This window comes from Bufo bufo, chromosome 7, assembly GCF_905171765.1.
Source record: "Bufo bufo chromosome 7, aBufBuf1.1, whole genome shotgun sequence".
NCBI classification, from domain to species: Eukaryota; Metazoa; Chordata; class Amphibia; order Anura; family Bufonidae; genus Bufo; species Bufo bufo.
Window position 1 is genome coordinate 169,462,316 of NC_053395.1, and position 20,735 is coordinate 169,483,050.

General features: G+C 46.3%; 1 protein-coding gene across 1 annotated transcript in view; it reads right to left on the reverse strand.

The window, feature by feature from the left end:
- The window catches only part of AGAP1 (ArfGAP with GTPase domain, ankyrin repeat and PH domain 1), a 405,970-nt gene extending 389,409 nt beyond the window's left edge, over positions 1-16,561 (reverse strand). Inside the window, exon 1 of the mRNA XM_040441790.1 lies at positions 15,318-16,561. Coding sequence (XP_040297724.1) covers positions 15,318-15,480 — 163 coding nt within the window. The 5' untranslated portion in view covers positions 15,481-16,561. The remainder of the gene's footprint in view (positions 1-15,317) is intronic.
- Between the last annotated feature and the right edge of the window lie 4,174 nt (positions 16,562-20,735).

Genomic DNA, 20,735 nt, shown 5'->3' on the forward strand with positions numbered 1-20,735 from the left:
TGTGCGTGAGGGCTAATGCTGTGACAATTTCAGGCCTTTGCTAAGCGTTTCTGAAGACAGTGGGACCTCATTAGCCTCCTATGTGACTATGTCTGCAGCCAGAACATCTGTATAATACCCGATGCATTATTTATTCTCCATAAGAGCGTACGGCGGAGAACCGTGTGAATGTGCAGCACGCCGAGTCCTCAGCGCGCGGCCTCACACCTTCCCTCCACCCTGACAGCGCTGTTGCTAGGCTTTCTCCAACACCAGTGTCCTGGTTTTACCTTCATTTAAAGCTGAAGCATCACTTCAAAATGTATGACCGCAACCGAAGACTCAATTCACTCTAGAACAGTTTGTGGTAAAGAGATATTATAGGTTTTGGGTGGTTGTGGATGAAATGCATAGAGATTACAGATAATTTAACTCTAACATCCATAACATCCTTATTAACTGATGTTTATGCCACCAGGCCCGTCCGTTCCGCACCATTTTGCATCTCCGGACTAATTGAAGTGAAAAAAAAAGCAAGAACCCCTTGGCTATTATTTGTATTATTTTTATTTATTTTTTTTACAGGCAGAGACAGCAACCTATGTATTGTTGTACTGTTTATTCTCTGTATATGGCGACTATGGCCTCATGCATATGACTATTTTTCATCCATGTAGTATCCACATTTTTTGCAAACAGCACATAGACCCATTATTTTCTATGGGGTCATGCAAACATCAGTGTTTTTAGCAGATCCATTTTTCCGTTCCGCAAATTATAGAGCATGTCCAATTCTGGTCCATTTTGCAGAAGAGAATAGTCCTTTCTATTGATGGGAGTGATTCATTGTTTGCAGACCGAAATATGGACATGGTCGTGCGCATAAGGCCTGTATCTGATATGCCTAGGGCTGTTTCACACGAGCGGATGCCATGCGTGTCATCCGCAGAGTGAATGACCATCAAGCCCCACACTGGACAGCAGATACACGGAGCATTAACATGATTGATAATGCTCCGTGCCTCTCGGTGATCTTTTTACTACAAAATCACAGAGAGATAAAGTTCTCACTGTGATTTTGTAGTAAAAAGATCCCAGTCAATCATTTTAATGCTCCGTGTCTCTGCTGTCCAGTGCGGGGCTTGGCGGTCATTCACGCTGCGGATGACACGCATGGCATCCGCTCGTGTGAAACAGCCCTTAGTGTCACACCAGGTCCATACACTTAGTTTTATATTGCTTGCAGTTCATAGATTACCTGGAGGGCCTTATGGGTGCTTTCACACAAAGATTTTTTCTGGCAATTATTTTTTATAATTTCTTCATCTTTTGCAGCATTTTTTTTTCTGTAAAAAATCCCAGCTCCAGACATCAGCTGAAGGTGTATGGGAAATATGAAAAGCTCCTGGCGGTTTTGTTCATTAGGTAGTGTTATTTTTGTCTTTTATAAAAGACCAGCATTTTCAGATGCCAGTCTTGATATCCCCTGGACCTCTAGAGGACGTGGCGTAAACCTCATCATAAATTAAGCTCATCCTCCGGCAGTCTGTGTGTCTAGAATTAACTCTGCGCCAGCTTGTAACCAGCATAAATTGCAGTCATCATTTGCACCAGAGAACTAGTGTAAATTATTATAAGGCCCCTTGCAGACGAGCGAGTATTCCGTGCGGGTGCAATGCATGATGCGAACGCATTGCGCCCGCACTGAATCCGGACCCATTCATTTCAATGGGTCTGTGTACATGAGCATTGTTTTTCAGGCATCACTTGTGCTATATTCTGCGATTTTCACGCAACGCTGGCCCCCAGAAGTGAATGGGGCTGCGTGAAAATCCGTATACCGCACCATTTATTTCAATGGGTCTGCAAAAAAAACGGAATGTCCTCCGTGAGCATTCCGTTTCCGTATGTCCGCATTTCTGTTCCGTTACATTTTGAGTCTTGTCCTATTATTGTCCGCAAATCACGTTCAGTGGCTCCATTCAAGTCAATGGGTCCGCAAAAAAAAAAACGGAACACATACGGAAATGCATCCGTATGTCTTCCGTATTCGTTCCGTTTTTGCGGAAGCATCTATTGAAAATTTTATGCCTAGTCCAATTTTTTCTATGTAATTACTGTATACTGTATATGCCATACGGAAAAACGGAATGGAAAAACGGAACGGATCCGTGAAAAACGGACCGCAAAACACTGAAATAGGCCTCTTTCACACGACCGTATAGCTAAGTGTAAAAAATGCCAGAAAAAGCCACAAAACACGCAGGTGGCAAAAAGAAAACCCCCCCTAAAAAAAAAAAAACTGCTGCGTTTATTTTTATTTTTTTCTCTTTACAGGTACCAAAACAGCCAAGTTCACATTTGTAAGGACCTTAAATATGGTATTACTATTCCTTATTAGTTATTTATTGGGGTTCACTGAATAAACCAGTGCACTCACCATCTACCATTATCTTGTGCTGAAGGTGAGCCCTCTATTATTTTAATATTTTGAACCCGGAAGTTTCCTTTAACGTCATTACTGCTGGGCAGGTGGGTCAGACTGAGACCACAACGCCTGTGATATCTGGCCACTAGACAGCAAGCATCAAACACAACCTGCATGTCAAATCTATCAGCAGAAACCTGAAATAGAAGAAATATAAAGACAAGGAGACACGTGCATTATATACCTCCTACATAATAATTGTGTGGCTTTAACTTCACAATACATATAATACAAACATGGCAGCCAGCAACTAACTAGCCGGCTGCACAAGTGGATGCCATGTTTACAAGGGCCTTGAAGCATGCTTGTCTTCAGCGTACTACCCAGTTGTCAGATATTATATATCATAGTTCTCCACCACTCCATTTCATACTGCCGACAGCACAAAGGGGGAACAGAGACTGGGAAACTATGACCCTGTTCCAAACGCCACAAAAGGAAGGAGCCTGGGGCTTGAACAGATCACTGCTAGCTGGCTGAAAACATGAGACAATCCAATCTTGTGTGCTCAGATCTACCTCCGAACTCATTACAATGAATACCCCAGGAACACAAAATGCACACCTTGATTTCTAAAACTGGGCAACATATATTTTGAGCCAAAAATATTTTAGTATTAAGTTTTTATTAAGAAAAAATGTTACTTCTGCAGCTTCTTTGTTTCACAGTACATAGCAGCTTCAGAATGCCATTCACAGTGAAATCTGGCAAACTGGCTGTGCGATGGCTCAATCTCCAGCCGTGCTCTCCTTTTCTATACGAACATCTAAGCTTATATATAACAAAGTTGAACTTCGATTTGGCCATGAATCAACTAAGAAGATTGCTCTGGAGAGTTCAGACACGGGCTGGAGATCAAGCCATCATACAGCCAGTCTGAAAGCCTAAACAATGTGTCAGGACAGGTCATCAGTATTTGATCGGTGAGGGCCTGACACCTGGGATCCCGGCCCATCAGCTGTCTGAGAAGACACCGATGCTCGCGGTAGCACTGCGGTCTTCTGTCAGCTTGCCATGCATAGGGCCATACATTGTATAGCAGCTGTGCTTAGTATCGCAACGTGATGTTACATGGCCTTTGCTAAGCTGTGAGAAAGCCGTGGCGCTACTGTGAGCACCAATGCCTTATCAAACAGCTACCGTATTTTTCGCCCCATAAGACGCACTTTTTTTCTCCCAACTTGGGGAAAAATGTCCCTGCCTCTTATGGAGTGAATACTAATGAGCGCTTCCATTATGGAAGCGCTCATTAGTACCGGAGGACCAGGAAGCAGTGAAGGCTCAGTACTCACCGCCTCCTGATCCTCGGCTGTTGGCTGTGCATTGGCTGCGCACAGCGTGAGGGCACTCTGTGACCTCACGCGGTGCGCGCCAGTTCACAGCACAGCCGACAGCAGGAGGAAGAGAATCGCGCTGGAGGAGAGGAGCGGCGGCGTCCAGGAGCAGGAGAGGTAAGTGGTTTATTTATTTTGTGATCTGAGGCTGGGGGCTGCTGATATATATGGCTGGGGGGCTGATTACATATATGGCTGGCGGGCTGATATGGTTGCCTAGAGGCATGGAGGACTGATATGAGGCATGGGGGTCTTATTAACATTGGGGGTCTGACCTAAGGTGTAATGAAAAATATTTTTTTCTTATTGTCTTACTCTATAACCCAGGTGCGTCTTATGGGTCGGTGCGTCTTATAGAGCGAAAAATACGGTAATTAGTGGGGGTCCCGGTTGTCTGACCCCTACCGATCAGTATAAAAGTAAACATCTTTTCCCTTATATACACACACAAACTCCAGTTATGCATAACCTGAAAGTGCTATACACACATTCCTGATCACCAGACTATTATAAACTGTAAATATATAAAATAACCCAAAACTAACAGGTTGGATAAAAAATTTTTTTTTTTTTTTTTAAAAAGCATTTTAAGAACAATAACCACCTATCATTCATACCTGGAGCGCCCTGCTCATTTCACTACAAATCCATTAATAACCTGTAATCAACACATTACAGTAAAAACAACATGCCCTGATCTTCTGTAATTACCCACTGGACGGGTATATTTGCCGCTATGCACTATACACCATCTATAATAATCCTGTAAACTGCAACTTGGTGACTGTATAGACAAAAACCTCCAAACTAATAATGCTGCACAGACTTCAACTGTGCAGCAGGTTTTAGATCATCCTCTTAATCTCACCGCCGATCCAATAATATGTTTATAAAGGCACTCGTTTTCTTAAAGGGAAATGCTGAGTCAGGCGTCTATTCATCACACCATCTGTTCTCAGATTTTCAGTTATCACTTTTTTTTTTTTTTTTTTTTTTTTTTAAGCACAGACAACAACAATTAATGGTGCATGAAATTTCACTTTTGTGGACAAAGGTCAGTGAATGTAGCAGAACCGGTTCTAGCTCTAGTGGGACTAGTCATATTACCTGCTGACACATTTATCATAAACTGCTAGGCCTCTATGACGTATTCACCTGCAGATGCAATAGAATATGATGGTCTTGATTAAAGGAGCTGTCCTGAGGATAGCCATCAATATTAGAAAGGTGGGGGGGTGCAACTCTTGGCCCCCCACCAGTACGCTGTTTTTTGTTTTTTTCTGCATCCAATCCGTATTTTATGCGGATCGGATGCAGAACCAGTTATTTCAATGGGGCCACAAAAACGTCCGTTCCGTCGGCCCACAAAAAACATAGAACATATCCTATACTTGTCCATTTTGCGGACAAGGATAGGACGTAGACCTTTAAAAAAAAAAAAATGGCGGCAAGCACACGGCCATGTTTTGCAGATCCACGGTTTGCAACATACAATCGTATGCATGAGGCCTTGGGCCACTTTCACACAGTCAGGTCTCGTTCACATTTCCGTGAAAAAAAGTGTACGTGTTTTATCTGTGAAGCTGTCCGGGGAAAAAAGTTGTGGTTGGTCCGGGAGTCCGTTTTTACCATTCGTGTGTCATCCGTAAGTCACTAACATCACTCGGCTGAAAATTTATTTCCAAAGAATCTCCTATTAGTCTTCAGTGAAAAACAGGCTCACAGCCGTTTTAAACTGTATTAATAAAAGTGATATTTGAATTTCACTCCAAACCTGGGTCAAGTTAGGTTGATAGCCTCCCTTTGGCTTTAATAAATTACGTGGTCAGTGATTTTCACAGACCCATAGACTTCAATGGGCGCGCTTAGTCCGCATCACGGACCAGAGTAGTGCATGTCCCCGTGATTTTGTTTTTAACTGACATATGGTCAGTAAAAAAATAAAAAAAATACTGAAATGTGGATATTTAAATCAATGGGAATGTGTGCCGTCCGCAGACAGCACACGTCAGTGAAAAACGGAAATATGAACAAGGCCTCAGTGATTGTGAGCCAAAACCAGGTGCGGCTCTAAACACAGAACAGGAGCAAATCTTTCCCTTAGACCTTATCTCTGCGTAGCCGCTATTCCTGGTTTAGGGCTCATGCACACGATCATTGAATGTTTTATACACGGATACCGGCCATGTACATTCCGAATTTTGCTCCGGCCCACAGAACTGTTCTATCCTTGTCCTTAATTGCGGACAATAATAGGACATGTTCTATTTTTCTGCAGAACGGCCATGCAGACATGATGAAAGTGATGTGTCTGGAGTTTTGATATTGATGGCCTATTCTCGGTAATAAATCATCTATATTTGATCGGTGGGGGTCTGACTCCCAGGACCCCTGTCGATCCAATGAGAGCTGCGGCCTCCACACCGCACACCAAGCACAGCGCCATATATTGTATAGTGGCCGTGCATGGTATTGCAGTCCGTGTCTATTTCATTGAGCTGTGACTAGGCCATGTGGCCTCTTCAAACAGCCCATCGATGGGGATGCCGGACCCCCTCTGATCGGAGGATAGGCCATCAATATCAAAATCCTGGACAACCCCTTTAATGCTTTACTTACAATATCCAATACTTTCTACTCCACAGGCACTTTGCCATGTTATTGTGGCGGGTTACAGAGTATGGACCACAGACGGCACAGGTATGTAAACTTCCATATGAATGTATACAGCTAATACTTAAACGCTTCCTGAAGCATAAACGTCTCAAAGCAAAACAGCAGGATTATACTTCGCAACGTGGAGGAAATTGCAACAAGGTCATCGCCCTCATATTATTCCTGGACAATTGCAAGGTGGAGCAAGTGTCAGGGTTTTTAGGATTCTTTGAAACCATATAGCCTGCAGTACAATGCATCCCAACACAATGCAGGCTGTAGAGAATTACACAGGAAGTCTGCACTCTGTTCATCAGCCCTGGTGGATCGCACAAGGCTATTTTAGCAGCGTCCGGCCCTGCTGCTAGGCCTCATGACGGCTGGCAGGGCTATGACACATGAAGGTCTACAGCATTAGGGTGCATTCACATGACCGCATGTATTTTACGGTCCGCAAAACGCGGATTTGCAAAAAAATACAGATGACTCCTATGTTGCATCCTTTTTTTTTTTTCTCTGACCCATTGTAACAATGCCTATATTTGTCCCCAAAACAGACAAGAATAGGAAATGTTCTATCTTTTTTTGCAGGACTGCGGTACGGACTTATGGATGCGGACAGCAAACGAAGTGCTTCCCACATTTTTTTCAGCCCCACTGAAATTATTGGGTCCGCATCCTATCCGCGAAAAATGCAGATTGGAGGCAGACCAAAAATATGGTCGTGTGAATGGGGCCTTACTGTGACAGCAAAGAAAAATGTAGGTTTCACACCTGAGTATCTCAACACGTTACAAAAAACAAAAAGATTGTGAAATAAATAATTCCTACCCCCTTATACACTCATACACAGCAAGACACACAGAATTAAAACCTTGGGGGAGATTTATCAAACTGGTGTAAAGTAGAACTGGCTCAGTTGCCCATAGCAACCAATCAGATTCTACCTTTCATTTTCCAAAGGAGCTGTGAAAAATGAAAGCTGGAATCTGATTGGTTGCTATGGGCTACTAAGCCAGTTCTACTTTACACCAGTTTGATAAATCTCTCGCACTATGTGTAAACTGAGCCTAAAGATGGCCGTACACAATAGAGAAAAGTTGTGCCACTTTCAGATGATGAGTTTACAATCTATTTTGTATGGGGACTGTCAGATGTTGGGGGGGGGGGGGGGGGGGGGGAATTGGACATGTTGGCCTTCAAAAGCACCAAAGCCAACTATGCACGTCTATAGTGGTATCTCATGAATGGCCAGCTGTTAAAGGGGTTGTGTCATCTCAGATTTGATGGTATATCACAAATATATACTATTAAACTCAGATAGGTACGGGTCTCAGAGGTGGGACCTGCACCTATCTCTAGAATGTGTCCCTGAAAGTGAAGTAGAGTTCACCGTGCAGGCATATTTTTGGTAGTCACATAGAAATAAATGGAGAGCACAACGCACAGCCACCGATTCATTCGCTTCTATGGGACTTACGGAGACAGCCGAGGCAGTGCGTGGCTATTTCCGGCAGTTCCATATAAATGAAGGGTGGGTGTGCATGCACTGCTGCATTCCGCTTACCTCGGGGGTCCCGTTCTAGGACCCACAGCTATCTGACATCAGTGGCATATCGTAGCAATATGCCACCAATGTCTAAGATGATAGAACCTCTTTAAGTTCGCAATATTGATGGAGTACCTCCAGGATAGGCAATCAGAATGGGTGGGGGGTCTTACTCTCAGCACCACCACTTATCAGCTGTTTGAAGAGGGAACGCTGCAGACTCGTCACTCTTTACAGTGCACGCCATCTACTTAGTAGCATTTGCGCAGAGTATCGCAGCTTTGTCCCATGAAACTGCAATACGCTGTACAGCCACTACAAAGTAGGTGGACGTGCCGTGAACACAATTAAAGGGGCTTTCCATGAGTACAATATTGACAGCCTATCCTCAGGAGAGGCCAACAGTATCTGATCGGTGGGGGTCCAATGGCTGAACAGCTGTTTGAAGAAGCTGCGGCACTCCTAGGTCAGTGAAGTTACATTCATTGTACACATGGCCTATCTGCAGTTCAATCCGATTCAAGTGAATGGGTCTTGGGTGTAATACCAAGCACGGCCTCTATACAATGTACGGCGCGACGTAAAATTCTTTAGTAACAGACTTTTTGTCAAGCAGGTGCTGCCACAGAGGGTGGCAGGCTGTACATACAACTGCCGGTGACTGACAGTCAATGCTTGCTGCAAATTAACAGCTGATCAAATAATTCTGTTCAGCAATGTCCGCTAGAAGTAAATACGGCAACATCTCAAACTGGCCCCTGCAGCCTAAGGGACTTCCACCTGATAAACCTATATGACTTCTAGTACATTTGGAGATACACCCGGTCATAAAATTGCTGACTCAAAATGAGAAAACTGCCTCCTAATCTCATTTTCTACATTCCGCTGACAGTCCAAAAGCCAAAAACAATCATACCCAACTAATGTGCTAGACAAGAATACACAGCGTGAGGAGCAGTTAATTATATAGGCACGGTTCATACCATGTTAGTACCTTAACGTAGGTTTCTATTCAGTTTTTTATTTTGTTTGTGCATAGAGAAAAAAAAAAGTATTGAGAAGTTGGCATGGTACACAAAAAGCCAATGCTTAAAAGAGAACCCGTCACCACAAAAATGCAGTGTAATCTGCAGACGGCATGTTATAGAGCAGGAGGAGCTGAGCAGATTTATAGTCAAGTCAATGGTCCTGGGCTGCAATACCAAGGACAGTCACTATACAATGTACGGCGCTGTGCTTGGTAAGCAGTGAGGAAGCCACAGCGCTCGTTGGAGTGCTGTGGCCTCTTTAAACAGCTGATCGGCAGGGGTCTAGGGTGTGAGACCACCACCGATTGGATATTGATGACCTATCCGGAGGATAGATTTTCAATATTGTACTCCTGGAGAATCTATTGAAATATCTGCTCTTTCTGGACAGGTGGGCAGTCCTATTAGTGACTGACAGTCATCTATGTATACACACATATACAGGCAAGGTGGCCAGTCACTGATAAGTCCACCCACATGACTGCTGAGCTCAGAAAAAGCAGAGATATAAATGTATAAATTACACAATTTACTGAAAATTTCCCAAAAAACTTCTGCTCCTCCTGCTCTATAGCATGCCACCTGCAGATTACACTACATTTCATGGTGATAGGTTTCCTTTAAATGTGCTAAAGGTGTTGTCTCACAATGGTCCACCTTCTCTAAGGCCTCATGCACACGACCGTATGGCTTTTTCAGTGTTTTGCGGTCCGTTTTTCACGGATCCGTTGTTCCGTTTTTTGTTTCCGTTGCGTTTCCGTTTTTGATCCGTTTTTCCGTTCCGTTTTTCCGTATGGCATATACAGTATACAGTAATTACATAGATGAAATTGGGCTGGGCATAACATTTTCAATAGATGGTTCAGCAAAAAACGGAACGGAAACGGAAGACATACGGATGCATTTCCGTATGTGTTCCGTTTTTTTTGCGGACCCATTGACTTGAATGGAGCCAAGCACCGTGATTTGCGGACAAGAATAGGACATGTTCTATCTTTTCACGGTACGGAAATACTGAAATACTGAAACGGAATGCACACGGAGACACTTCAGTATTTTTTGCTGAACCATTGAAATGAATAGTTCAGTATATGTTCCGCATACTGAACTACAAAAACGGCCAGTATACTGAACGCAAAATACTGTCGTGTGCATGAGCCCTAAGCCTCAGTGAGCTTAATTTATGCTGCAGTTTTCTTACGCAGTGTGTGGATGAGATTTCTTAAAATCTCGTCCAGTTTACTGGTACTTTAGAACACTGTGAATTTGCTGCACGAATACCCGCAGTGGCAAATCTGTGGCATTTGAGTCACTTGTGGACATAGACACCCAGGAAGACAGGTGTTTTACTAGTAAAATGCCTATGCTGACGGGTTGGATGAGCGACTCACACGTACCTCAGCTCTGGACTGAACATGGCGTTGTATACCGGTTTCAAGTTACAATGCCCCAGAAAAGACCAATGTATTGTATGTAAAAAATATTGTAACCTGAGGCCATTGTAACTTGAGGGACCACAGTCTACGTTAAAAGAAACATCACAAGGCTGCTCCAAATGGTATCCAATATAATTAGTGTTGAGCGAACTTCTGTTTTAAGTTCGGCGTCTAAAGTTCGGCTTCCGGTTAGTGGAGAATCCCGATATGGATTCCGAATTCCGTTGTGGTCCGTGGTAGCGGAATCAATAATCGGCCATTATTGATTCCGCTACCACGGACCACAACGGAATTCGGAATCCATTTCGGCATTCTCCACTAACCGGAAGCCGAACTTTAGACGCCGAACTTAAAACAGAAGTTCGCTCAACACTAAATATAATATAAAAAAAACTTCAGACCTGGTCAGTTTGTAAGGAGACTAAAAAGTATTTTATAAATCAGCCAAAGTTTTACTCACTGAGGCCTCATGCACACGGCCGTTGCCGTATTGCGGCTCGCAAACAGCGGGTCTGTAATATGTGGGCACCGGCTGTGTGCTCCCAGCATCACGGCTGCAGACCCATTCACTTGAATGGGTCCGCAATCCGGAGATGCAGTGCGCAACGGAGGCACGGAACCCCACGGAAGCACTGATCTATTTTTTTACGGTGCGGACGGATCACGGACCCATTCAAGTTGAATGGGTCTCAATCCGTCCCGGCCGCCGCACGGACGTTGCTCGTGCATTGTTCCTGTTGCGCGAGACTTCCTGGTGCTGCCATAGCCACTTGAAGTTAAGTGTTTTCTTTCCCTTTTGTATTTTGTTTGGGTTATTTTGTGTGTTGCATTTCCCTGTCATTTGTATTAAGGCCTGAGGGAGACTCCTGTTCGTCCTTCCTTTTGGAGGAACAGGTTGTCTCAGTCCTGACATTAGTACCAGGGTCCTATAGGGTGAGTTAGTACACTAGGTATTCCTGTATATGAACTCACCTACCTCTGAGGTCTGTTCATACTGTTAGTTAGTCAGGACTTTGATTAGGGATTTACTAGGAGTTATGCATCTCCTTTCCCTAGTTTCCAGGTCTTATTCCCTCACCCCTTTCCCTACCACACCCGAACGTGACAACACTTTTTTACTTGAATGGGAGAGTCTTGTGCAAAATTGGGCATGGGTGGTGCATGCCGATATGCTGGCACAGACCGATATGAATTTTCCCATTGATTAGAACAGGACAGCGTTCAGTTCGGGTGCTGTCCGTTCTACATTCTGACAGCAATGGGACGTGAATATCATTCTTGGTGGGTTTGACTGACATAACAATAATTATTATAAAAAAATTATAATACTGTAGGGAGATTCGTCTCCGTACAGTATTAGAATGTATGGGCTCCGATGAGCCGATGTAAGTTATTCATGAAGTCGCGCGAGACTTCGCTAAATAACTTCAGCAATTGATTATTACAGTGAAAAACCACTTCAAAACTTGGAACCGAAGATATTCAATGAAATCTCGTGCAACTTCGTGAATAACTTAGTTCGCTCATCTCCAACAATAATGTGTATGGGGGGGCTGGACCCTTATCTACTATCATACTTCCATTACTTGACTAAATGACAGGTGATAAACAAAAAAAGGGCTCACGCACACGATCATTGTTTTTGTGCTCATTCACTGTAATAGGACTGCAAAAAATACGGGCAGCACTTTGCTTGCTGTCCGCATCCGTATGTCTGTTCCGTGGCCCCGTAAAAATATAGAACATGTCCTATTCTTGTTTTTCTTATGAACAAGGATAGGCTCATGCACACGGCCGCACAAATGCGGTCTCCAATGCACGGGCAACATCAGTGTGGTGGCGAGGACGGATCGAGACCCATTCAACATGAATGGGTCCGTGATCCGTCCGCACTGTGTAAAAAAATAGAACTGTGCTGAGGCACGGACAGAAACAGCACGGAAGCACTCCGTAGTGCTTCCGATCCGTGCTTCAGTTCCGCACTCCATTCAAGTGAATGGGTCCGCATCCGTGATGCAGGGTGCACACAGCCGATGCCCGTCTATTGCGGACCCACTGTATGCGGGATGCAAGACGGCCACGGCCGTGTGCATGAGCCCTTATAGAGGGCAGGATGTTCTGTTCCGCAAAGTGCTGAACACACATGGCCGTTATCCGTGTATGGCGGATCCACAATTTGCATACAGCTACGGCTGTGGTCATGAGCCCTAAATCTGTAGCCAGCAGTCCTTGCTGACAGGTAGGACTGCCCTTTAACTCCTTCAGGCCTCATGCACACATGGATCCCGGACGAGTAGACGCCACCATTTTTTTTACTTCTGTAGAAAAATGTCCTATCCTTGTCCGCAAAACGAACAAGAATAGGACATGTTCTATCTTTATTTGCGGGGCTGCAGAACGGACATGCGGATACAGACAACACAAGGTGTGCAGTGCAGTCCGCATCTGTTGAAATGAATAGGAGTAATGAATTAGCATCTAAACTGCATCTCTGAAAGACAACTGGTAAATAATTGTCATTTTATTCTGTAATTCCACAAGGGTGCAGCTGCACCTGCACCTTTCCTGCAGCTGCACCTTTCCTGCAGCTGCACCTGCACCTTTCCTGCAGCTGCACCTGCACCTTTCCTGCAGCTGCACCTGCACCTTTCCTGAAGCAGAATTGTGTGTGGACAATCCAGAGTGAATACAGCAGGAGCAAAGTGGAGGAGATCATTCTGAACAAATCTCATTCACACACTTAGGACATTTGCGGCAACAAAATCTACACATAACATATCACGTGAATTTTAAATCCGCAGCATGTCAATTTCTGTTGTGGATTTCAGTCTCTGCAGCGCAGCAAACCCGCAGCATAACCACAATGAATTCCAAGCCATCTTCAGAATTTGCTTCTGCAGAATTTCGGTAGATCCGCTATGGATTCCGTTCCCTATCGGAACCGTACACCAAACAGGAATATACAGAAAAAAGAAAGAAAAAACTACAGTACCAAACAAACTTCAGTGGTGCAGCTTGCACATCCGTACGCAGTAAGGTATTGGATTTACCATTTAAATGGTTTTCCGATCCTTTAATATTGGTGGCCTATCAATATCCATTTGGCACAGGTCTGCAGTAGCTCCAGCGCCAGAAATATGACTGCCTATGGCTACTTTCACACCAGTGTTTTTGCTGGAGCTGTCAGGATAATACAACCGTCTGCACCTGTTATGAACGGATCCGGTTGTATTATCTCCAAAATAGCCATGACGGATCCGTCTCTAAAACCACTGTAAGCCAACGGGGGACGTATCCGTTTTCTTTTGTGCCAGAGAAAATTGATTCATCTCCATTAGGCCTCCTGCACACAAACGTGTGCGCCCCGACCCGCAAAATGCAGGCCGCAATGCACGAACACCGTCACTTTAATGGGTCCGCGATCCGGCTGTTCCGCAAAAAGATAGGACATGTTCTATATTTTTGCGGAATGGAAGTACTGGACGAAACCCCACGGAAGCACTCCGTAGTGCTTCCGTAGGGTTCCGTTCCGTGCTTCTGTTCCGCACCATTCCGCATCTCCGGATTTGCGGACCCATTGAAGTGAATGGGTCTGCATCCGTGATGCGGAATGCACACAGAACGGTGCCCGTGTATTGCGGATCCGCAAATGCGGTCCCCAATACGGCAACGGGACACCTACGGTCGTGTGCAGGAGGCCTTACATTGTGACTCATGACGGATCCGTCTTGCTGTGCACCACATCGCAGACAGAAAAACGCTGCTTGATGGGGACGCAACCAAAAGGAACGGAATGCATTCTGGTGCATTTCGTTCAGTTCAGTTTCCTCCCCCCGCTATTGAGATCCTATGACGGATCTCAATAGCGGAAAGGGAAAGCGCAGATGTGAAAGTAGCCTATTGCAAAAAGCTGATATGTGGGGTGTCGAACTCCCCTGGATAGGATAGGCCATAATATAAAAGGACTGGAGATCCCTACAAAGTGGCTCTCCAGGCATACTCTGATTGGACGCCTGGAGGGATGCGAATGGGCAGTACAACCATACAATGCCCAGCGGGTACCATGCACGGGTTCTATTACGGTAATCAGAACTGGATCCATGCACGATACTTGCCAGGCATCATATGGTTTCCTTGTCGACGGTACTACCTTGCGTGTACATGCATCTTTTTCGCGCCTGGAGGTGCACTTTAACTCCGGAAAGGATAATATTACAAGACATTAGACACTTATGGGCTACATAAAAAGCCAATGCTATATCTCATGTAAGGAAGCAAAACGTACGTGGAATGCTAAACAGCAGCAAATCATAGCTCCTTCTAATATATTCAAGACCACGCGCGGAATAATGGGAGTTCTCAGCAAATATTTACAGCAATCTGCATTCCTCTGCTCCCATGGATGCACACAAAGCATTGTTCACACTTGATACTTTTTATGGAATTGTTCTTTTAACAATGAGCTAATGGGGACGTCTTGAGAAAACCCAGGGGACACGGGCATATCCCTGCCCTTCTATCTACACACCCGTCAGCACGATCCATGCCATAGGAAGGGATAATGGTAAAAATATATATATGTATATTGTACTGCAATAGCATAATAAATAAAACCGCCTGTACACACCATACAAATATTGATTTGTCCAGAGAGAATGGTGCGCCTCGCAAGGTGAGTACAATCACAGGGGGAGGTGTATAGTGCATGGTATTTCATAGTGATGTTTCATGGCAGTGAAGGAGTTAACACGGCATGTGCTCCAACCCAAGAAGATGGGGGGGGAAAGGTTGTAGGATCTTTCCAGTAAAGGATGCAAAAGGCACAACATGCCAGAGGACCACACTTACCTTCTATGGCTATGACATGCTCTCGGATCTGGTTCTGCAGTGCAGGCTCATCGAGTCGCTCCAAGAGTTCATATATCGAGTAGATATTGGGGTGCACAGATTCAAATCGCTGGATTTCAGCCCGAATGGCTGCCGAGTTGGCCAGCTGCTGCTGGTAGTTCATCTTTCCAAGGCTGGGGAGGGCCTCACATATCCAGCCTGGGGGTGCAATGTAATATATGGAGGGGAGATATAAAATAGGATGCAGAGGGCCAGGGTGCAGTGATGGGGGGCAGGGGTTAGACAGGACCAGCAGTGAATACAATTAGAAAAGCATCCAGGAATAATGCAGTATACCCAACACTGGCCGAAAACCTGCTAACGTGGTGATCACATCAGGAACACAATGCCCGGTTAATGGCTGGGTACATCTACAGAACACGTGCTGTCCATAAGGTCATATGAGGGGCACGCCTGCAATATGACATCTATCACAATACATATCTGTTAGAGGGCACAATTACCTGGCAGAGGCGGAGATGGGGCTCAGGATGTCTGAGCTGGCACTGCAAAATAACAGTACAGAGGGAAGGGGGCAAGAAAAGAGAGAGGAGGCTGCTCAGAGGGGACAAGAAATGAATATGTATTGGGCAGGTGACCAGAGGAAAAGGCAACAGGGTGGGCAAGCTGAGTGGTGAGGGGTCATCTGCTGAAGGGCACAGTGCACCAAAGGAGGGGTGATTGGAGGAAGCACAGGCTACACCAGAGTCAATGATGAAAACGGGTCAATGGGTGTTCAGAAGACAGCTAAGACAGGAGAGACTAAGGGAACCAATAGGGATTAGCTAATAAGATGCTGGAGGTGATCTATGGCACCATAGGTGTATAGGGGGTGATCTGATGGAACGTTAGGTGCCCAGGAGGTGATCTATGGAATGTTGGGTGTCCAGGTGGTGATCTGATGGAACGTTAGGTGTCCAGGGGGTGATCTGATGGAACGTTGGGTGTCCAGGAGGTGATCTGATGGAACGTTGGGTGTCCAGGAGGTGATCTGATGGAACGTTGGGTGTCCAGGAGGTGATCTGATGGAACGTTGGGTGTCCAGGAGGTGATCTGATGGAACGTTGGGTGTCCAGGAGGTGATCTGATGGAACGTTGGGTGTCCAGGAGGTGATCTGATGGAACGTTGGGTGTCCAGGAGGTGATCTGATGGAACGTTGGGTGTCCAGGAGGTGATCTGATGGAACGCTGGGTGTTCAGGAGGTGATCTGATGGAACGCTGGGTGTCCAGGGGGTGATCTGATGGATCGCTGTGTGTCCAGGGGTGATCTATTAAATGGCTGGGTTCTAAGGAGGTGATCTATGGAATGATGGGTGTCCAGGGAGGTGATCTATGTAATGATGGTCGCTAAGGGAGATGACCTATGGAAGGCTGGGTGTCCAGGGGGTGATCTGATGGAAGGCAGAGGGTACTGGGATAGGCAAGGGCTGCAGCCGGTAAGAGGACGCAGTCTCGGTCTTCTAGCTGTCTCCAGTGCGGTAACTAAGCTCGGTCTGTCCGCCGCCACACGTACTGACTGTCTCCGGTGAGTGCTGGGGATCCCGGCGCCGTTTCCCCGGCTGTCTCTTTCTATTCCCCGATCCTGCTGTGTTTTCCTCTCTTCCTCCGTGACTCTCTTCCCTTCGCTTCTCCTCCTCCTCCTCGCAGCCTCTCCTTCCTGTCTCCTCCCCCACCTTCCAGCATCACCCTCGGAGGGTCTCCTGCAGCACCCGGACACTGGAGCGGGCACTCACTGGACCCCTGCCCTCAGGAAGCAGGCCGGGTTCATGGGCACCTGGGGGTGTGACCCCTAATAGCAGAGGACGGGGCCCTGGTCTGGGAGGAGAGGTGGCCGCTATAAGGGAATGTTCACACGAGGCAGCTAACTCCAGTCACATGAATGGGTTTGTGTCTGCAGCTAACCTCTACTCTGATTATGGAACAGTCGCAAAGATTTCTGCAGAAAACCTGCCACGTGTGAATAGGCTGCAGATTGGCCATTGCAGGTGGACAATTTCCAGTGCAGCAAAGTGGTTGAAATTTGACAAATTCCCATCGCTGTGGACAGAATCCGCAGGGAACCGACCTATGGCGCAGATTCCACATCAGTTTATGCCGTACATTTACTTGTTGCAATGCGGACAGATCCCCATGTAATATAGGCGGATTTTGCTGCAGACCTTTCTGACCTTTGCCACATGTGACTGCACCCTAAGGTTATTGGGGTGGCTGCTACAGAATCTGCATCAGAAATTCGACCCTTGGATTAAAAACGGATTGGCGCCACTCCATGGGGCTAATCTCTGCAGTTACTAAGTGTCACTTCTTGACTAGTGTTGAGCGAACTTGTGTTTTAAGTTCGGGTTATCGAAGAATCGCGTTATGGATTCCGCTACCACAGACCATAACGGAATTTAGAATCCATAACGCGATTCTTCGATAACCTGAACTCGAAATTTAGACGCCGAACTTAAAACACAAATTCACTCAACACTATTCTTGACGCACATTTCAAATCTGCAGCAACACGGATTTCACTGTGCGAACCTATCCTAAAAGTAAAATGGAAAACCTCTTGATGTTGGCCATAAATAAGAGTGAGGCCACATATTGACATCAATGGGTCCATGGTGCCCGTGTTTTGTGGACCTACAGTTTGCAGCCCACAAAGCAGGCATGGCGGCACCACAGACGGGTGAACATGGCCTTTGAGTGAGATTACAGCTTCTGTCCGGTGACAATACCGTTGAAGTCGTCGTCTGACGTTGCATTTCCACGGCCCAAATATCAGGCACAATCCGCCCATGTAAATGTGCCGCTGACGAACGAGCTAAACGTTCGTTCATCGGGTGATCCTGTCGTTTGGGCAGGCACACCAATTATTGTTTCTAGGCAGAAGATCATGCCAGGGGTGGATTGGGAACATAAAGTGGCCCCATGTTGTAGGTGGGCCAAAACAAGTAGGCCACAGGACAGCGCAAAATACTGCTGCCCTCGCCACAGTATTCAACTGTATCACCATCATGAGAACAGTAATACAGTAGAGTTCAGGAGGGCACCTACAACCATTCAGCATCAGATCATTATGTACCTGGCCTGCGGCCATCAAGAGGGCATAAGTGGCCCTTGGGCATCAGCCCACTGGGAAATTTCCCTGTAGGGTCTATGGCCAATCCGCCCCTGGATCGTGCTGTCTGAACAGCAATCTGCTGCCCAGAAACAATGCTGCTGTTTGAGGACGAGCGATTGTAATAGCGATCCCTCGTCCTCATACTGTGGAGGAGATCCGCATGCAGCCGTTTCCTTCACTGAACGGCAGCTGACTTTCGGGAAGGAACACTTCCTTCCTGACAATCGGCTGTAAACACCTCTGTGGCAGTCCATACACATAAGGCTACTTTCACACGAGCGCTCGGGTGTCCGCTCGTGCGCTCAGTTTGAAGGGGCTCACGAGCGGCCCCGAACGCATCCGTCTGGCCCCAATGCATTCTCAGTGGAGGCGGATCCACTGAGAATGCATCCGCCTGCCAGCGTTCAGCCTCCGCTCAGTGAGCGGACACCTGAACGCTGCTTGCAGCGTTCGGGTGTCCGCCTGGCCGTGCGGAGGCGAGCGGATCCGTCCAGACTTATAATGGAAGTCAATGGGGACGGATCCGCTTGAAGATGACACCATATGGCTCAATCTTCAAGCGGATCCGTTCCCCATTGACTTTCAATGTAAAGTCTGAACGGATCCGCTCAGGCTACTTTCAGACTTAGAAAATTTTCTAAGTAATAATGCAGACGGATCCGTTCTGAACGGATGCAAACGTCTGCATTATCGGAGCGGATCCGTCTGATGAAACATCAGACGGATCCGCTCCGAACGCTCGTGTGAAAGTAGCCTAAGATGGGTACCAGACGATTTTGTCAGTCTGATGTCTACGGCTTCATGCCTATGGCCTGAGGAAGATGTGATGCCCACATCGAAACGCGTAGCCTTATCGTCAATAAATCAATTTCCTCAATACTCAAGCAGCTCCGGCTTTTTTTACCTCCTACTCTGATGCACTCATCGGGACAGTGGGTCCGCCCTGGTACCCCACTTCAGGTTCGGCTACGTGCCTGCTCAGCATTGTGCTTGAATTACGCCCTAAGGTGAGTGTTTTTTTGGCTCTCCCACCCCTTCTGTTTAGTCGCAGTCTATGCGCTATGGTGGCGCCGTTCTGTGTGTTTTTTCACTAGAATACAGACAGCGGCCTATGTTAGGAGAGAGAAGGTTTGAACAACTTGGATTGAAGCGTGCGATCCTTTTGTTAGTGCAGAGATAAGCCGCTTTCTCCTCTCTACATTCGCATGCTCACACAAGCATTCAGCCAACAGCATATGGCCAGCTTAAAGGGGTTATGCAGGGGAGGGGGGTTGGCATACCCCCTCATTCCGCGGGACCTGCAAAGGGAAGATGACTTACCTGCTTCCCGATCCTTGTTTCTCCAGCCTATAATGCTCCGCTGGGCATTGACAACGCTGCAGCCAATCACAGGCCGGATGTTGACATTGCTGGACCAGTGGGGCATTGTAAGCCGGGAGAAGGAGGAGCGGGTAAGTCATCTTCCCTTTGCAGGTCGTGCAGAATAGAGGGGCTTGCCAAACCCCTTTAAAACACCATTCAGACAGCCGTAATGAGTCTGCATTTGAGTCTATATTACAGCTCTGAGAACCAAAATAGCTATGCGTGCTAATGACCTGAACTAACAGCATCGTAGATGCCCATCCCTGGATTTGCAGCCATAATACGGGCACAGAAGTACGTCCTCGTGAATCTGGCCTACTACTCTGTTCCAGGTGGTAAGATGAGGGCAATCTGCAAAACTGTACCTAGTATTAAAAATACTGAAACCCTAAGAAAGACACCGATTGAAAATAGATGTGGCAAAGGCTCCGTTATAAAAGAGCCATGGCACTAGAGAACAGCTTTGGAAAATGGAGTGTGTGGGCACAGCTTGGTGATTTTAACTACCGCTATCTGCCCACCTATTCTAATGCCGCAGTAGGGCACAGAAGCTGGTGCACATTACAGGTCTACATTTCTGTACACCCACCAGTGTTTTATTACAGCTACACCGGGCCCAAAATGTCAGCGGACTCTTCACTTCTAAGTATAAATGGCACATAGAAGATAGTGGGTAGTTTTTTTAAGCCCGAGGAACAAGACTTTTCTTCTCCCAAGAACAAAAAAATGCATAAGAATGCAGTTTATCACAAGCCTTCTCCGTAAGAGAAGGGCCCTCATAAACCCATACCTATCCCTCCGAGCCAAAAGAAACAGGTGGCCAACCTCCGATGGAGCCAAGGAAGAGGCCATTGTGCTCTGGCTTTCACCTAAGCTGCCACTAACCGGTGTCGGCCAGGGGTCTCAG